This window comes from Hyperoodon ampullatus (assembly GCF_949752795.1).
Source record: "Hyperoodon ampullatus genome assembly, chromosome: X".
NCBI lineage: Eukaryota > Metazoa > Chordata > Mammalia > Artiodactyla > Ziphiidae > Hyperoodon > Hyperoodon ampullatus.
Window position 1 is genome coordinate 41,309,508 of NC_136913.1, and position 15,581 is coordinate 41,325,088.

Below are 15,581 nucleotides of genomic sequence, written 5' to 3' on the forward strand. Positions count from 1 at the left end.
GGAGTAAGGAGAAGAATAAATTTTGCATGTAAAAGTTATAATTAAGTGATATTGGAACTTTGATACTGTAAATACACTATGGTTCTTTTTCTTTGAGGACTATTTGAGTTTGAATGTTTAAAATGCCTTCTGGTCTGTGTTTTATTTTCCATTGCTCTTCATTATTTTCTGTCAGTTTTTAACTATTCAGCTGTTATCTTTAATTATTGTGGCACAGATTAAAGCACAAATTACATCTTTTTCATATTTTATTATTTCCTTTGTATTGCCTATTGGGTCCACATTGCTGGCAGCATTTTCCTCAGTGGCCTACAACGTAATAACTTCTGTAATTAATCTTAACTGCCTTACCAGATTTTTTCAAGTCAGTGACTTAAAACCACACTGGATGATCTCCAAGTTCAGGCTAAATTCTTCTAAAGCATACAGTGAGATCCCTGAATTTCTAAAATATAATTCTTTAGAAAATAAGGTTTTTACGTTAGTCCTTTTGTCTAGATGTTACACTATCACTCACTTCAACTCTGGGCCTAAAGAGAACAGGCGTGTTTTAATATCCACATCAAGTGCTATACTGAGCTCTCCTTGGATGCAATGCCTTGGCTTGCTGCCAATTTATACTGCCCTCTACCTGCTCTCCACTCAGCTGCTGGGACCTCTGTCCCATTTCCTAGATAGTACTGCTGCCACTCTGCTGGAGCAGGGTCTTCCTCCCTCTTCTATTCTCTGTAGTCTCAGGAAAGTTGCTAGAAAATAGGGGAAAATGTAGCGGTCCAAAACTAACATCATGGACCGTATGGGACCTAAGGGTATTCTGGAAGAATATTGTCAGAAAGAGTCCCATGGAGGTACAAGTTATAAACAGTATACAGTAGCAGTTACCTTAAGTTTTCATTACTAAAGTCTTATGCTGTGGGTAACTAGGTGTGGTGGTGTTTAATATATTAAAGATTATACTCTCTTCCATTTCAGTTTTGAGGTGTATATAAACGTTGACTTCAGAATTTTAAAGTACATTTTTATTTTTATTTTATTTTTTCTGCGGTACGTGGGCCTCTCACTGCCGTGGCCTCTCCCGCTGCGGAGCACAGGCTCTGGACGCGCAGGCCCAGCAGCCATGGCTCACGGGCCCAGCCGCTCCGCGGCATGTGGGATCCTCCCGGACCGGGGCACGAACCCGTGTCCCCTGCACCGGCAGGCGGACTCTCAACCACTGCGCCACCAGGGAAGCCCTAAAGTACATTTTTAGAGATTTATTTTCAGCTCTTAACTCTTAAAGACAATTTGTAGTAGCTAGATACATCAAAACACTAGACCTGTGGGGTTGCTTGGGTTATTTCAGTAAATTTAGGCCTCAGTTTATTAATGAAGAGACAAGAAAAAAATGCTCTGATAAACTGGAGATAAAAATCTCCTGAGGCTTAGAGAAAAGTCAAGGTGGCAAATGGTATGTGTCATGTTGTTTGCCGTTTCTGTTCTGTTGATGGTGTCCTGAGCTGGTCAGGGGTCCAGAACTTAGAAGGGGAAAGTGACATAAGTGCAAGAGACTTGATGTTTCTGGTGTAGGAACTTCATAACGAAAGATAATTAAAGTGTAGGTCAGTTTATCTACAGGGCACGGTTTCATTTCTCTACCAGATGATGAGGGTGAATTTGAAATTAAGTTTAAGCCAAAATTTAAAGTAATTGGGCAATGACTAATTTCTTCTTACTCTACTTTGCTCAGGGAAAGAGTTTCAAGATGGGAGAAAAGGATTTAAAATGGGATAATGTCTAAATCCTTTCCAGCACCTGCTTCTTTAACTTTAATGCCTTTCTCCACTTTGGATTGTTGTATTAAAGTTTCATTATTTGGCTTGAAGTATTATAAAGTGTTGGACATTTACGTGTTCAGAAGATAAAGTCTGTTCCTGTTATCCACATCTCTGTCTTTGCATTAGCATTTTCAGTGGAAAAAGGTTATAGTCACTACATAGACAGCTACCTACATCAGTTCCTTAAGGGAGGTTCCTGTTTGTTCCAGACTTGACCTCAGTAGGCAGGGAATCAATGTTTGAAATACAGTAAGAAACTGCTAGATACAGTTTGATTGCATAGTGCATTCTCCCTACCCTCTTATTTTCACATATGTGGTTAGTCTTTAAAGTGTTCGTTATTTTTAATCTGACTTTTTGTTGGGTTCATCTTTGTGGTCAATGCTATACATCAGAAGGCAGTTACAATACTTCGGCTTCTTTTTTGTTTAAAAATTGCAATTGCGACATTCAATGGCTGAGTCAATTTCAGCTCCCTTAGTCATGCCTCACTTTTTTTTTTTTTTCTATTTTAAAATAAAGGCAGCGACAGCTTTCTTTGTTTTATTTACTTTCTCATTGGCTTTTTTTCTTTTAATTGTTACAGAATTGTAGAAATGACAGAGCAGAATTCTGCTAATCAATCAAACCCTTTTTTCTAGCCTCATTTCTCAATGTCCAGAATGTTGTAGAAGCTTAAATTTTTGTGTCACGTTTAACTAGCATGAGATGCTCTTTTATGGTACAGTTTTAATACTCAGTCCATATCCTTAAAATACTTGGTACAACTCCTTAAAATATTAATTAGTACTATACAGTACATCCATCTCCTGCTCTGGCAAACAAATTTTATGTATTTGGAGTCATATTTTGTTTAAATTCTAAAGTTGAAGAGTGGTAGATACACAATTCAGCATGAAAACTTAATTATTTATGTGGAAATTGTAAGTGAATGTTTTATCTTGACATTGGTTTAATGATAATATTTGAATTGTTTCTTTACTAGTCCCAGCCCAAGTATTATCTACTGCCATGGAGTTTATAAGTTAATACCAATTTTATACCTAAATTTAAGAGGTTAGATGTCATGTCTATCTTTAAATGTACAGGGCACTCCTACTTTGTGGAGAGATATATTGAAAGCTGGTAATGAGTAGAATATTCATTTATTTAACCTTTAAACCTTAAATGTTAGTTGAACTTAAAATTTCACTTTAATGACTATTTTCACGTACTTTTTTAAAAACAGTTATTTTAAACTTAATTGATTCTTTGATACTTGTCTTGAACTCTTGTTTTTACTTAAGTTGAGAAAATTTAAAAAGGGTCACCGTGATGCTATAGTGTAACATCTCAAAAGTGTGTAACAGTGAAATTTCAAGACTTAGTTTTCATTAGAGCCAACCAAAACAGGCTGATTTGTAAGGTTTTTCCAGTGCTACAAAAGCTACAAAATTCCACTGCTAGAAAAACATAGCAAAATAGGGAAATTTAATTTAAATTTTTTTTTCTTTTTTTTTGCAATACGCGAGCCTCTCACTGTTGTGGCCTCTCCCGTCGCGGAGCACAGGCTCGGGACGCACAGGCCCAGCGGCCATTGCTCACGGGGCCCAGCCGCTCCGCGGCATGTGGGATCCTCCCAGACCGGGGCACGAACCCGTGTCCCCTGCATCGGCAGGCGGACTCTCAACCACTGCGCCACCAGGGAAGCCCCCAGGAAAATTAATTTTGATTCAACCTTTATTCTGTTATTTATGATGCAAATTTGCTAGTTCCTTCTTCAGTAAATAAAATTATTAAGTTTTAAACTCCCTACCATAATTACAGTTTTCAAATTCTTATCTGAAATTTTAATATATTAAGAGTATTTGATAGTTTAATGTAATGATTCGTTTTGAACGTGTAATAATTGGGTGAGGTAGGTCAGTTACTCTGGAATGATTTGAAAGCTCAAAATTATATCTCACTGATTTTCTGAGTTAGGTAGAAACTTTAGGAAATTGGAAATATCTTTCTTTTTCTTTCTTACACTAAAAGAATTGCAGTTTGGGAATAATTCTACCATATTTTAATAATCTGTAATTTAACAAACATGATACCTTCATTAAAGAAAAAGAAACACCAAATACTAGTAAGTAATAATTATATAGAGTGTCAGATAATGGATAGCAACTATATGCCTCATTTTAAAAATTGGTATAATTAGCTGTAAAATTTAGTAGGTTGGAGTCTTGCTGAATTTTGCCAAGGAGTTACACGGAAAATTCTTTCCAACATTTGAGAAAAGAAAGGGAAAAAGGTCTTTTCAGGTTTGAGAATTGTCACTAAGATATTCCAGTTTTAGTTACTGAGATGAGACATAGAAAGAGAGATATATTCTGTTTTTACTATTACCTAGACCTTTTTTGGTCAAGTTATTGTTTTCACATTTAATGGAAAGAATCTGATGGTGGAAGTTGGTGGAGAGGAAATTGGAGTTTGTGTTTGTTCTTCAGGTAAAGAAAATATATTGGAAAATTACCAACGAAATAAGGAAATGTCATCAATAGCGTGTGTTGTAGTATCTTCTATTACTTTTCTTCAGTGGGAGATATAGGAATCAAGCTAAGTAATTACTAAAATGAATAATTGTTCTCAGTTTTTTCCTGGTGGATCCAAATCTCATGGATTTGTGCAACTACCCAGTAATTTAATTAGGACTTAATTCAGGATTTTTTTTTTCTGTTTTCTAAATAAATGTACAGTTGATTTATTCTCCCTTCTTCTTTTTTTAAGGAATCTAGGTAAAAATGGCTTATCTAACAGTAGCATTTTATTGGATAAATGTCCGCCTCCAAGACCACCATCTTCACCATACCCTCCCTTGCCAAAGGACAAGTTGAATCCACCTACACCTAGTATTTATGTGAGTCTGAATTGACTGACTAGAAGTAAATCAAACCAGTGTTTGCACCTACCTGTCTTTCATAAGATCTTGCTTTAAATCAATATGGATGCCCTTTAGGAAACTTTAGAATTATTGGCAGCAGCGTGAATGTTTCGGGGAAAAAAATGATGTATTCAAAAAGATTTTGTAATAGCATTTAAAACGTGCCTTCTCAGCTGTTAATTGCGATTACATTACAGTAGTGAGAAATACTTTTTACTGCACCCAATTTTGAGCAGATTTAGGCAAAAACTACCTAAAAGTATAACTTCTTTTTGAGTAAGCTGTGTTTTAAATCTGCATTCTACTAGTTGTAAGGACCTTAACATTCGTTCTGTTTTATACATCTACCAAAATAAAAAAGATATTTACCTTCAAAAAAAAGTGTTCGAGAACATAAAATGTGATAATAAATATGTCATTAAAAAGCTTAATAGATTATTTAAAACTGGGGATTAGTTTTACTTAATGGACATTTAGACATGTGGTATAGGAAGTTGATAAGAGTTCAGTCAAAGCAACTCTTATTTATGTTTCTCTGAAATAGGTCCTCCTACCCCGTTTCCTTCCATCTTCCCACTTCTACCCCAAATGAAGAAATTTTAAACTATTGAGTGTTTTTGGAGATTTGACCCTATTTTCACCCTCCAGGGGCCAACTGTCTATCATATTAATCCTTTAGTATGTAAGGGAAGCACTGGGATACACATGTAATAAAACTTTTATACTGAGGTCTGAGGGGGGAAAATGCAAAATTATTATTTATCTTTTACGGGTTGTCTTCTTCAGCCTGCTTTCATTTTGGTAATATTATTTTAAATGCTGATTTTTTTCCCTCTCTTTTGTGATAAGAGAAAAACCACATAACATGAAATGTATCATCTTCACCATTTTTAAGTGTACAGTTCCATAGTGTTAAGTATATTCTAATTGTTTCAAAACAGCTCTCCAGAACATTTTCATCTGGCAAATCTGAAATTCTATACACATTAAAAAACAGCTCCCTCTTCCCTGGTCTCCCCAGCCCCTGGTAACCACCACTTTCTGTCTCTATGAATTTGACTACTTTAGATACCTCATATAAGTGAAATTATACACAATTTTTCTTTTTGTAACTGGTTTATTTTCACTTAAAGTGTCTTCAAGATTCATCCACATTGTAGCATGTGATAGGACTTTCTTCTGTATCTCTCCCACGTATTTTGTTCAAGATACAATGGACAAGAGAAATGTACGTGGTTACTAATTACAATTAGAATCAAAAAACATAGTGATAAAATGCTATAAAACATAAAATAGGAATAACGACACATAGGATGTATTATTTATTTAAATTGCAGTAAATAATGAATATAAATTTGGCATAATATTTTCTAAAAGATCTGCTTTATGGAGCTCTAACAATACGTTTTAATTTTACAGTTGGAAAATAAACGTGATGCTTTCTTTCCTCCATTACACCAATTTTGTACAAATCCAAACAACCCTGTTACAGTAATACGTGGCCTTGCTGGAGCTCTTAAGTTGGGTAAGCTTTAAATAAGAAAAAGGAAAAGTGTATATATTTCCTTTACTGTCTATTAACTTCTAAAGCACTGGCAGAAACTTTTTTCTATTCTTTTGTAGTTTTTTCACATTTTCATTTTAATATGTGTGTGAGAGAAAGAGTACTTATTACTTCTTTAATCCATAACGTGAAGATATGATAATGGTTAAATTAACTGGTGGTGTTTTAATTTAGCTTTTATTTTCATCCAATTATATAATTATAATTATGATTTAGGTTGACTAATAGAAGAAATTTTTAAGATAAAATATAGGTAAAATTTGATATTACTAATAAGTACTGTAGCCCCCTAAGTGGTTCCTGTCACCTGCAGAGATTGAATAAACAAGTGAATCTTTAGCCCCTGGCCCCTTGATTATTCTCCCTCTGTTGATGGCATGACGATTAGGTCCAGGGCTTCAGCGTATGGTTGTGCAAATCTGGCACAAAGCTCAGGGTGTGCAGAGTTCCTGGTTAGTTTTTAGGAGGATTGGATAGAACACCATGAAACATTTTCCTTTTTTTCTTTAAAAAAAAAAAAACACTTTAAAAATATTATTCCACTGGCTCTCTATTTTACATTTGGTAGTGTATATATGAGGGTGGGAGGGGGGTGCAAGAGGAAGGGGATATGGGGATATATGTATACGTATAGCTGATTCACTTTGTTATACAGCAGAAAGTAACACTGTAAAGCAATTATACTCCAATAAAGATGTTAAAAAAATAAAATATTATTCCAAATATAATTTTTATTTATTAACTACATTTATTTATTTATGAAGACCTGGGACTTTTCTCTACCAAAACTTTGGTAGAAGCTAACAATGAACACATGGTGGAAGTGAGGACACAGTTGTTGCAGCCAGCAGATGAAAACTGGGATCCCACTGGAACGAAGAAAATCTGGCACTGTGAAAGTAATCGATCTCATACTACAATTGCTAAATATGCACAGTACCAGGCCTCCTCTTTCCAGGAATCATTGAGAGTAAGTATTTATTTCCTGAAGATTAGTTTATTTTGGAGATCATTTTTTTTATTATTTTATAGTTTACTTTGAAAGGGCACTTTCCTTTTGTAAACATCTCATTTTATGTTACATAAAATAGTTTATTATTATTATTTTTATAACATACTTTATAAGTGCTATCCGGTTTGCTCTTACTACTAAGTGTAAGCAAACCTATGGGTTGATAAATATTGTTACTGTCTAGTGAGATGTCTCCCTGATTTCTGGGATATTTCTGTTTAGAGAAGGGTTTCTTAACCTTGGCGTTATTCACATTTTTGGGTTGGGTAATTCTTTGTTGTGGGGAGCTGTCCTGTGTATTGTAGAATATTTAGTAGCATCCCTGGCCTCTCCCTACTAGATGTCCATAGCACACCCCTTAACCCGTATCCCAGTTATGACAATCAGAAATGTGTCCAGACATGCCAAATGACCCCTGCAGGGCAAAATTATCGCTGATTGGGAACCACTGATATTAGATGATAAACTAAATCTTAAGTTTGCTTTATGCTTGCAGAGTCCCTTGTCTTATTCCTTCCCATTAAACTCTACCAGGTTAGTATTATCTGATACATAACTCCCCCAGGAAGCATTACGCATCTCGGTTTGAAAGAGAAAACTCCAGGAGAGGCATAAATTATTTCAAAATGTACAGAAAATAAAAGAATAAAACTTTGAAAAATAATCAGGATTATTATTAAAAGACTCATAGGACTTTCAGCAATGAGGCATTATTAAAATCCTTCAGCAATGAAATGAGAACTTTGAATTCTCCTATGAAGTGAACATAAAACATCCATAAAAGTGAGTTCATTAAATGTATTACTCACACTTATCTGTACTAAGTTGTTCTGTACATATCCCACAGCTGAAATTTAATATGCACCTGCAAGTCTTTAATTTGTAGTTCATTAGATTTGCTTATCTCTGTTTAAAATTTTGCCCCAAGTTCACATTTTCAATCAAGGCAACATTTGTACCTGCTAATCATATATTTTGTGTTCCTTTCTTACTACCACTCCCCATATCCTATAGAGAAATTCATTTAGTAAAAACTATCCTGCATCTTTCACGAGTTGCAGTGAATTTGTTGTCCATATAAGTCTCTCTGGTTCAGACTTTTGAGATACTTCAACTCTGTGGTAGTATTATGGTCAGAAAAGAATAGATAGTAAGCAGGATTCAGAGATCGTCAAAGGAGTATTTGGAAGAAGAAGATGAGAGGCACAGTACTTAAATGGAAAGGGATCCATAATCAAAGAAACAGTGATTTCTTGTGTGCCTTGGAAGTATGGACCATTATGTGTGGAAAATTTGACAAATGTTTAAAAAACATATACATTTAGAAGGAGGGAGGCCAAAATGTCACTAAGTATAGTTAACTCAGAAATCGTAGGACAGTATTAAGAGATACCATGTCTGTGACACAGAAATCATAAATAATAGTAATATTTTCATTGAAAAGCACCTATATTTATCCAACACTTAATTTACTTAATAATGTTGTAAATGTTTATCATTCATGTATAATTCATTGTGGGGGAAAGAAAAGATTTAACCCAGGAAGAACTTCTTCCATTTGTCTGTAATAAAGAATAGAGAACATCTTACCCTCCCCCCTTCCCTATGTATTCCATACACATATAGCTACATACACATGCACACACCTCTGTTAGTTTAGGAAATTTATAATCAAGATTGACACTTCTTAGGCCTCTCAACTTTCATTAAATTTCCTCTCTTGAAAATGGGCCAAGAATTAGAATCTCTAGTTTTTCCCCTTATAGAAGAATATTACTAAGGAAGAACTCAGGATAACTTTGTGGCCGATGGAGGAGGTTGGATACCATGCCAGTGAGCTTTGACTTTTCTTGGCTTTCTATTTAATGTGGTCTTTGAAGAAATTTTCATGTGAAAGAGGTCTGTAGATAACACCACTGATCTATATGTAAACTTTTCAATTGTATGATGGAAAGGATATCTGGTTGTAGAATACATACTAAACTGGATTGCTTTTTGCTTAATCTATAGGAAGAAAATGAGAAAAGAAGTCACCATAAAGACCACTCAGATAATGAATCTACATCTTCAGATAAGTAAGTCGTTTGTAATGTCCACTTAGTATTTCTGTTTAAAAGGCATGTTTCTAATATTACCTCTCTTTTTAAGTTCTGGGAGGAGAAGGAAAGGACCCTTTAAAACTATAAAGTTTGGGACCAACATTGACCTGTCTGATGACAAAAAGTAAGTCTTCATAGTAGTGTTTCTGTGAACTGATGCAAAGAGGTTTCCTATTAGCAAGACTGAGAATTGTCTACAACTTCCTCTTCTGTTTTGTTCCTTGTCATTTTTCTAAGTTGATATACAAGTTTTAGCCAAATTATTTTTGCTAGGTTTTGTAATTATTTTCTTTGACCTAAAACTCTTGTACAAATTTTCATCAAGACTCTTCTATATGTAGTTATACAACCATAAAATTATATTTATAATTATATAAAATATATTTATAAAATAGAATTATACAACAATTATAAAAATAGGGAAGTTAGTTTTTTCTTTTATTTACTTAATAATTTTTATGCTTCTTTTTGTTAGGAAGTTTTCTTTGCAAAATTAAAAAATTTAAGCATTCCAGGGTTTCCTATGCAAAAGTAAAATATTTATAGATTTGATTGTTTTTCTGATTGGAACACAAGGTTTTTGAAGAAATGGTTAACTTCTACAAATATTTATAGCAGGGTTTCACTCTTGATCTGATACTTCATTGCAGGTGGAAGTTACAGCTACATGAGCTGACTAAACTTCCTGCTTTTGTGCGTGTCGTATCAGCAGGAAATCTTCTAAGCCACGTTGGTCATACCATACTGGGTATGAACACAGTTCAGCTATACATGAGAGTTCCAGGAAGTAGAACACCAGGTAACTTTTATGAACTAACATATTGACACACAAATTGATCAAAATGTGTAACATGAAAAAGAGAACTGGATTCTTTCCATTTATAATGAATGAAACTGAAAGGCTTATTTCTATTACAAGATTTGGCTCTTTAACTGAGCTCAGATTATTAAGATTTTTCCACTTGGTAGTATCTTTTTTGAAATATAATATCCCTGAAATAATAGCAGTGTAATCTGGAAGCACGGTCATTGGAGCACTCCAGGGAAAATAAGTCCCTGTGACTTAAAGACTACTTTTGATCCCATCTACTGCAGTGTGACGGTTTTTTCTAAACTTGTTTTTACCACAATCACAATAAGAAATATATTTTATATTATGACCTAGTGCACATGTATGTATACAAAAACAGTTTCATAGAACAATACATTTTCTAATCTGTTCCATTCTATTTCATTTAAAAAAGAAGATGTAGGTTGCAATCGTCTTACTGGGTTACAATGTACAGTTTACAGTGACACTTGATGTGGAGACATTACTAGATTCACCATAGTATCTAGTCCAGACTTTACCACTAAATAGGCTTGTCACTTTGGCAAGTCACATTTCTTCTCTGGGTCTTTTTTTTTTCTCTCCATTTGTAAAATGAAGTTACATTGGTTTTAGACTTAAAATTCTGTCTGATACTAATGTATCATCTTTTTTTGTGCTCCCTTTAATTGACATGAAATTTCACAGGGTGATGTTCAAAACATTTAACAATTAGGATGGGTGTTGGTAATAACGAGTTCAGTTGTACCAGTGCCTACAGGCAGCATATCACCCTCATGTGCTTGTTTGCTACTTGAAGTAGCCATGGTTTGAAGACAGATTGCTTCCTTCTTAATTACCTGCTTATTTAATTGTAGCTAAAAAATTGTTTCAGAATAGGCCTATGCTTGTGTCTGGGTAACGTAGGTCAGTGGTTCCCGGTTCTGGCTGCTCATTAGAATCTTCTGGTAAAGTTTTAAAAAATACATAGTTGACTGATATCTGGAGATTGGGATCCAGGCATCCATATTTAAAAAAAAAAAAAAAAAAGTTCTCCAGAGGATTCTAATGTACAGCCAGGATTAGGCTGTAGTTTTTGTCCTCAGGCCATTGGAAGCCTAATTTTGTGATATTTTATCCATAATTGGATAAAGTGGAAACAGTTCTGGAATAAATGGCAGAAGACCTATCTACTCCCCACTCTGTCATTTAGATTCCAATGTAAATGCTAAGCAAGTTATTCGAACTCTCTAGAGTTCATTTTTCTTATGCATGTAGTATTGGACTGGTTCTATTAAGATTCATCTCAACCGAAATTTTCTCTCATCAATTTGAATTATTTTATGCAAATAGTATTATCCCTCCATCAAAGAATGCAGTTTTTCATTACAGATCAAGGGGAAAGCAAACTTGATAGATCACTTTGTCACTTGTGTCTAGACTGTTGGGGTTTTTTTGGTTGGTTTATATACAGGGTATTAGTTTTTCAGAAGTGTCCTATGCAACGTTAAAGAATTCTCTGAAGAATTCCCTTAGGGTAGTGCTGTCCAGTAGAAATATAATGCAAGTCACATATATGACTTAAAATTTTATAGTAACATTAATATAAAAAGAAATAGGTGAAATTAACTTTAACCCAGATATATCTCAATATTATCATTTTAACATGTAATCAGTCTAAAAATTATTGGGACTTCCCCCCCCTTTTTATATTGTCTTTGAAATCCAGTATGTACTTTGCAGTTGCTGCACATCTCAGTTCACATTACCGTATTTCAGGTGGTTACTGTATTAGACAACTTGGTATTAGAAGAAATGTTAATTAGTTCCGTTCAGTTTTTAAAAATTATTTTGAGTACTTTTTCATGGGGTAAACACTTCGTTCCTGGAGTTACCTAAATAGGTATGTTACCTGCTTTAATGGACTTTATGATCAGTCTATGTTCTAAACTAGAGATGCTCTCAGGCTCTATCCTGAAAGGTTTTTAGTAAGATGATGGGGTCCCAACATCTCTAGTTTTAATTAGAGGTAAATTTTATTTAGAGTCCATGCCATGGACAATTCCAGCCATCTACCTGTGGTAAGAGACAGTTGTAAGTATTAAGAGTACTGTCTTCACATTATACTGTGATATATAGAAGAGTCAGGGTGTGGTGTGCACAGACAGGATATGGCAAGAGCAACTACATTTTTCTTTATTGAGATAAAAGTCACATAACAAAAGTAACCCCTTTGAAGTGTGCAGTTCAGTCACATTTAGTACATTCACTGTGCTGTGTAGCCATCACCTCTGTGTAGTTCCAAGACATTTTCATCAGCCCAAAAGGAAACCCCATACCCATTAAGTAGTCATCCCATTTCCCCCCTTCCTCTCAGCCCCTCGCACAACCCTTAGTCTGCTTTCTGGCTGTATAGAGTTACCTGTTTTGGATGTTTCATATGAATGGAATCATACAATATGTTGCCTTTTGTGTCTGACTTCTTTCACTTAGCATGTTTTTGAGGTTCATCCATATTGTTTCAATGGTTCATTTCTTTTTATGGCCGAATAATATTCCATCTTTTGGATATAGAACATTTTTAATCCATTCATCACTTAAGGAGCATTTGGGATGTTTCTACTTTTTAGCTGTTGTGACTACAGTGTTTCTGTAAGCATTCACGTACAAGATTTTGTTTGAATACCTGTTTCCACTTCTTTTGGTTATATACCTAGAATTAGAATTGCTGGGTCATATAGCAATTCTGTGTTTAACTTTTTGAGGACTTCCAAACTGCTTTCTACAGCAGCTGCAACATTTTACATTCCTGACAGCAGTGTGCAGAGTTCCAATTTTTCCACATCCTCACCTGCATTGATTATTTTCCATTTTTTTCTTATTATGGCTGACCTAGCGGATATGACATGTTTTTTCATTATGGTTTTGATTTTCATGTGCTTGTTGTCCATTTGTATATCTACTCTGGGGGAAATGACTGTCAAGTTCTTTCTTCATTTTTTAATTGAGTTGTTTGTCCTTTTGTTGTTGAGTTGCAAGAGTTCTTTATGTATTCTGATATTAATTCTTTATCAGATACATGATTTGCAGTATTTGCTCCCATTTTGTAGGTTATCATTTCACTCTCTTGATTGTGTCCTTTGATGCACTAAAGTTTTAAATTTTGATGAAGTTCAATTTATTCATTTTTCCTTTGGTTGCTTATGCTTTCGGTGTCATATCTAAGAAACCATTGCCAAATCCAGAGTTGTAAAGATTTGCCTCTATGTTTTCTTCTTAGATTTTTATAGTTCTAGCCCTTATATTTAGATCTTTGATCCATTTTGAGTTAGATTTTTGGGTATGGTATGACCTAAGGGTCCAACAGTATTCTTTTACATATAGCTATCCTGTCGTCCCAGCACCATTTGTTGGAAAGACTATTTTTTCCTCTGTTAAATGATCTTGACACCCTTGTTGAAAATCAGTTGACCATAGATGTATGGGTTTATTTCTGGAATCCTGATGTTTTTCCACTGATTTATATCTCTGTCTTAATGTCAATACCACACAGGTTTGATTACTCTAACCTTTGAGGTAAGTTTCAAAATTGGAGTGTGAGTCTTCAGCTTACGTAGTTATCTTTACTGTGGTCCTTTATCTCTTCATAGGGCTTTGAGTTACTGTCTTATATTCTTTGATTTCAACCTGAAAAACTCTAGCATTTCTTATAGAGCAGATTGACTAGATTCTCTTTTATTTTTGAAGAATAGTTTTGCCAGATTCTTGGTTAATTATTTTTTCCTTTCAGCAATTTAAATGTGTTAAGCCATTGCTTTCTGGCCTCCATGGTTTCTGATATGAAACCAGCTATTTTATTGATGATCCGTGTATGTGACAGTCACTTTTCCTTCTTTCTAGATTTTCTTTGCCTTTCTACAGCTTGATTATTAATGTGTCTTAGTGTGGATCTTTTTGAGTTTATCTTTCCTAGAGTTCCTTGAGCTTCCTGGATATATATATTCATGTCGTTTGTCAAATTTGGGAAGCTTTTGACCATCATTTCTTCAAATATTCTTGCTGCCCTTTTCTCTTCTTCTTCTGGGACTCCCACAGTGCATATGTTAGCATATTTGACGGTGTTGTACAGGTCTCTTAGGATCTGTGAATTTTGTTTTCATTGTTTGCTTTCTTCTCCCCAGAACGTATAGTTTCATTTGACCTATCTATAAGTTTGCTGATTCTTTAGCCTGTTCACATCTGCTGTTGAGAAGCCCACTAGTGCATTCATTTCATTTATTATATTTTCCAGCTTCAACTTTTATTTCCTTCCTTATTATGATTTCTGTCTCTTCATTGATAATCTGTTTGTTGAGACATCATTCTCCTTGTTTCCTTTTGTTCTTTTTTTTTCAATTTATTTTTTTGGCTGCGTTGGGTCTCCGTTGCTGTGCGCGGGCTTTCTCTAGTTGCGGTGAGTGGGGGCTACTCTTTGTTGCAGCACGTGGGCTTCTCATTGCGGTGGCTTCTCTTGCTGCGGAGCACGGGCTCTAGGTGCACGGGCTTCAGTAGTTGTGACGCATGGGCTTAGTTGATCCGTGGCATGTGGGATCTTCCCGGACCAGGGCTCGAACACGTGTCCCCTGCATTGGCAGGTGGATTCTTAACCACTGCGCCACCAGGGAAGTCCCTCCTTTTGTTCTTTTACATGGTTTTCTTTAGCTGTTTATGCATATTTTAAGATAGTTGATATAAAGTGTTTGCCTAGTAAGTCCAGTGTCTGTGCCTTTTCAGGAATAGCTTTTGTTAATTTCTTTCTTTTTTTTTTCCTTTTCTTTCGGTGACTGAACAATACTTTCTTGTTTCTTTACATGCCTCGTGATTTTTTGTTGAAAACTGACTTCGAGTATTTGAGTATATTCTCTGTAGGATGTAGTCATGTCTCTGAAGTCTTTGTACCTTTAGCATAGTGCTCTGCTAGTGTTTTGACATTTTGAATATTATGATGCAGCAGTTACAGAAATCAGATTCTCCTCTCTTTCTAAGATTTGTTGTTGTTGCTTGTTGTGGGCTATAGTCATCTATTTGTTTAGTGACTTTCCACACTACTTTTTTTTTCTGTTATACATATACGTATATCTGCTCTTTTTTAGATTGTTTTCTCTATAGGCCATTACAGAGTATTGAGTAGAGTTATACAGTAGTTACTAGTTATCTTTGTTAGTTATCTATTTTATATATAGTATGCACACTATTTTTGCAAAGACTGTATTCCTTGTCGTGTGTGGGCACTGAAGTCTCCTTTCTATTAATTATCTCAGCAGTGATATGACAGGGATTCCTTTAAATGCCTGGTGGCCAAAAAAGGAAAGAAGAATGGGAAAAAGAAAAAAGAAT

The 15,581-nt window shown here is 34.9% G+C and overlaps 1 protein-coding gene across 13 annotated transcripts in view; it reads left to right on the top strand.

Moving 5' to 3' along the window:
• KDM6A (lysine demethylase 6A) overlaps positions 1 to 15,581 on the top strand; it is a gene marked incomplete at both ends in the record, with an annotated part of 208,861 nt that overhangs the window by 168,584 nt on the left and 24,696 nt on the right. For all 13 annotated transcript variants that reach the window (XM_079727668.1, XM_079727658.1, XM_079727664.1 and 10 more), the window contains 6 exons: positions 4,569 to 4,698; positions 6,142 to 6,247; positions 7,051 to 7,256; positions 9,309 to 9,373; positions 9,447 to 9,521; positions 10,048 to 10,196. In XM_079727668.1, the coding sequence (XP_079583794.1) occupies positions 4,569 to 4,698; positions 6,142 to 6,247; positions 7,051 to 7,256; positions 9,309 to 9,373; positions 9,447 to 9,521; positions 10,048 to 10,196 (731 nt within the window). The remainder of the gene's footprint in view (positions 1 to 4,568; positions 4,699 to 6,141; positions 6,248 to 7,050; positions 7,257 to 9,308; positions 9,374 to 9,446; positions 9,522 to 10,047; positions 10,197 to 15,581) is intronic.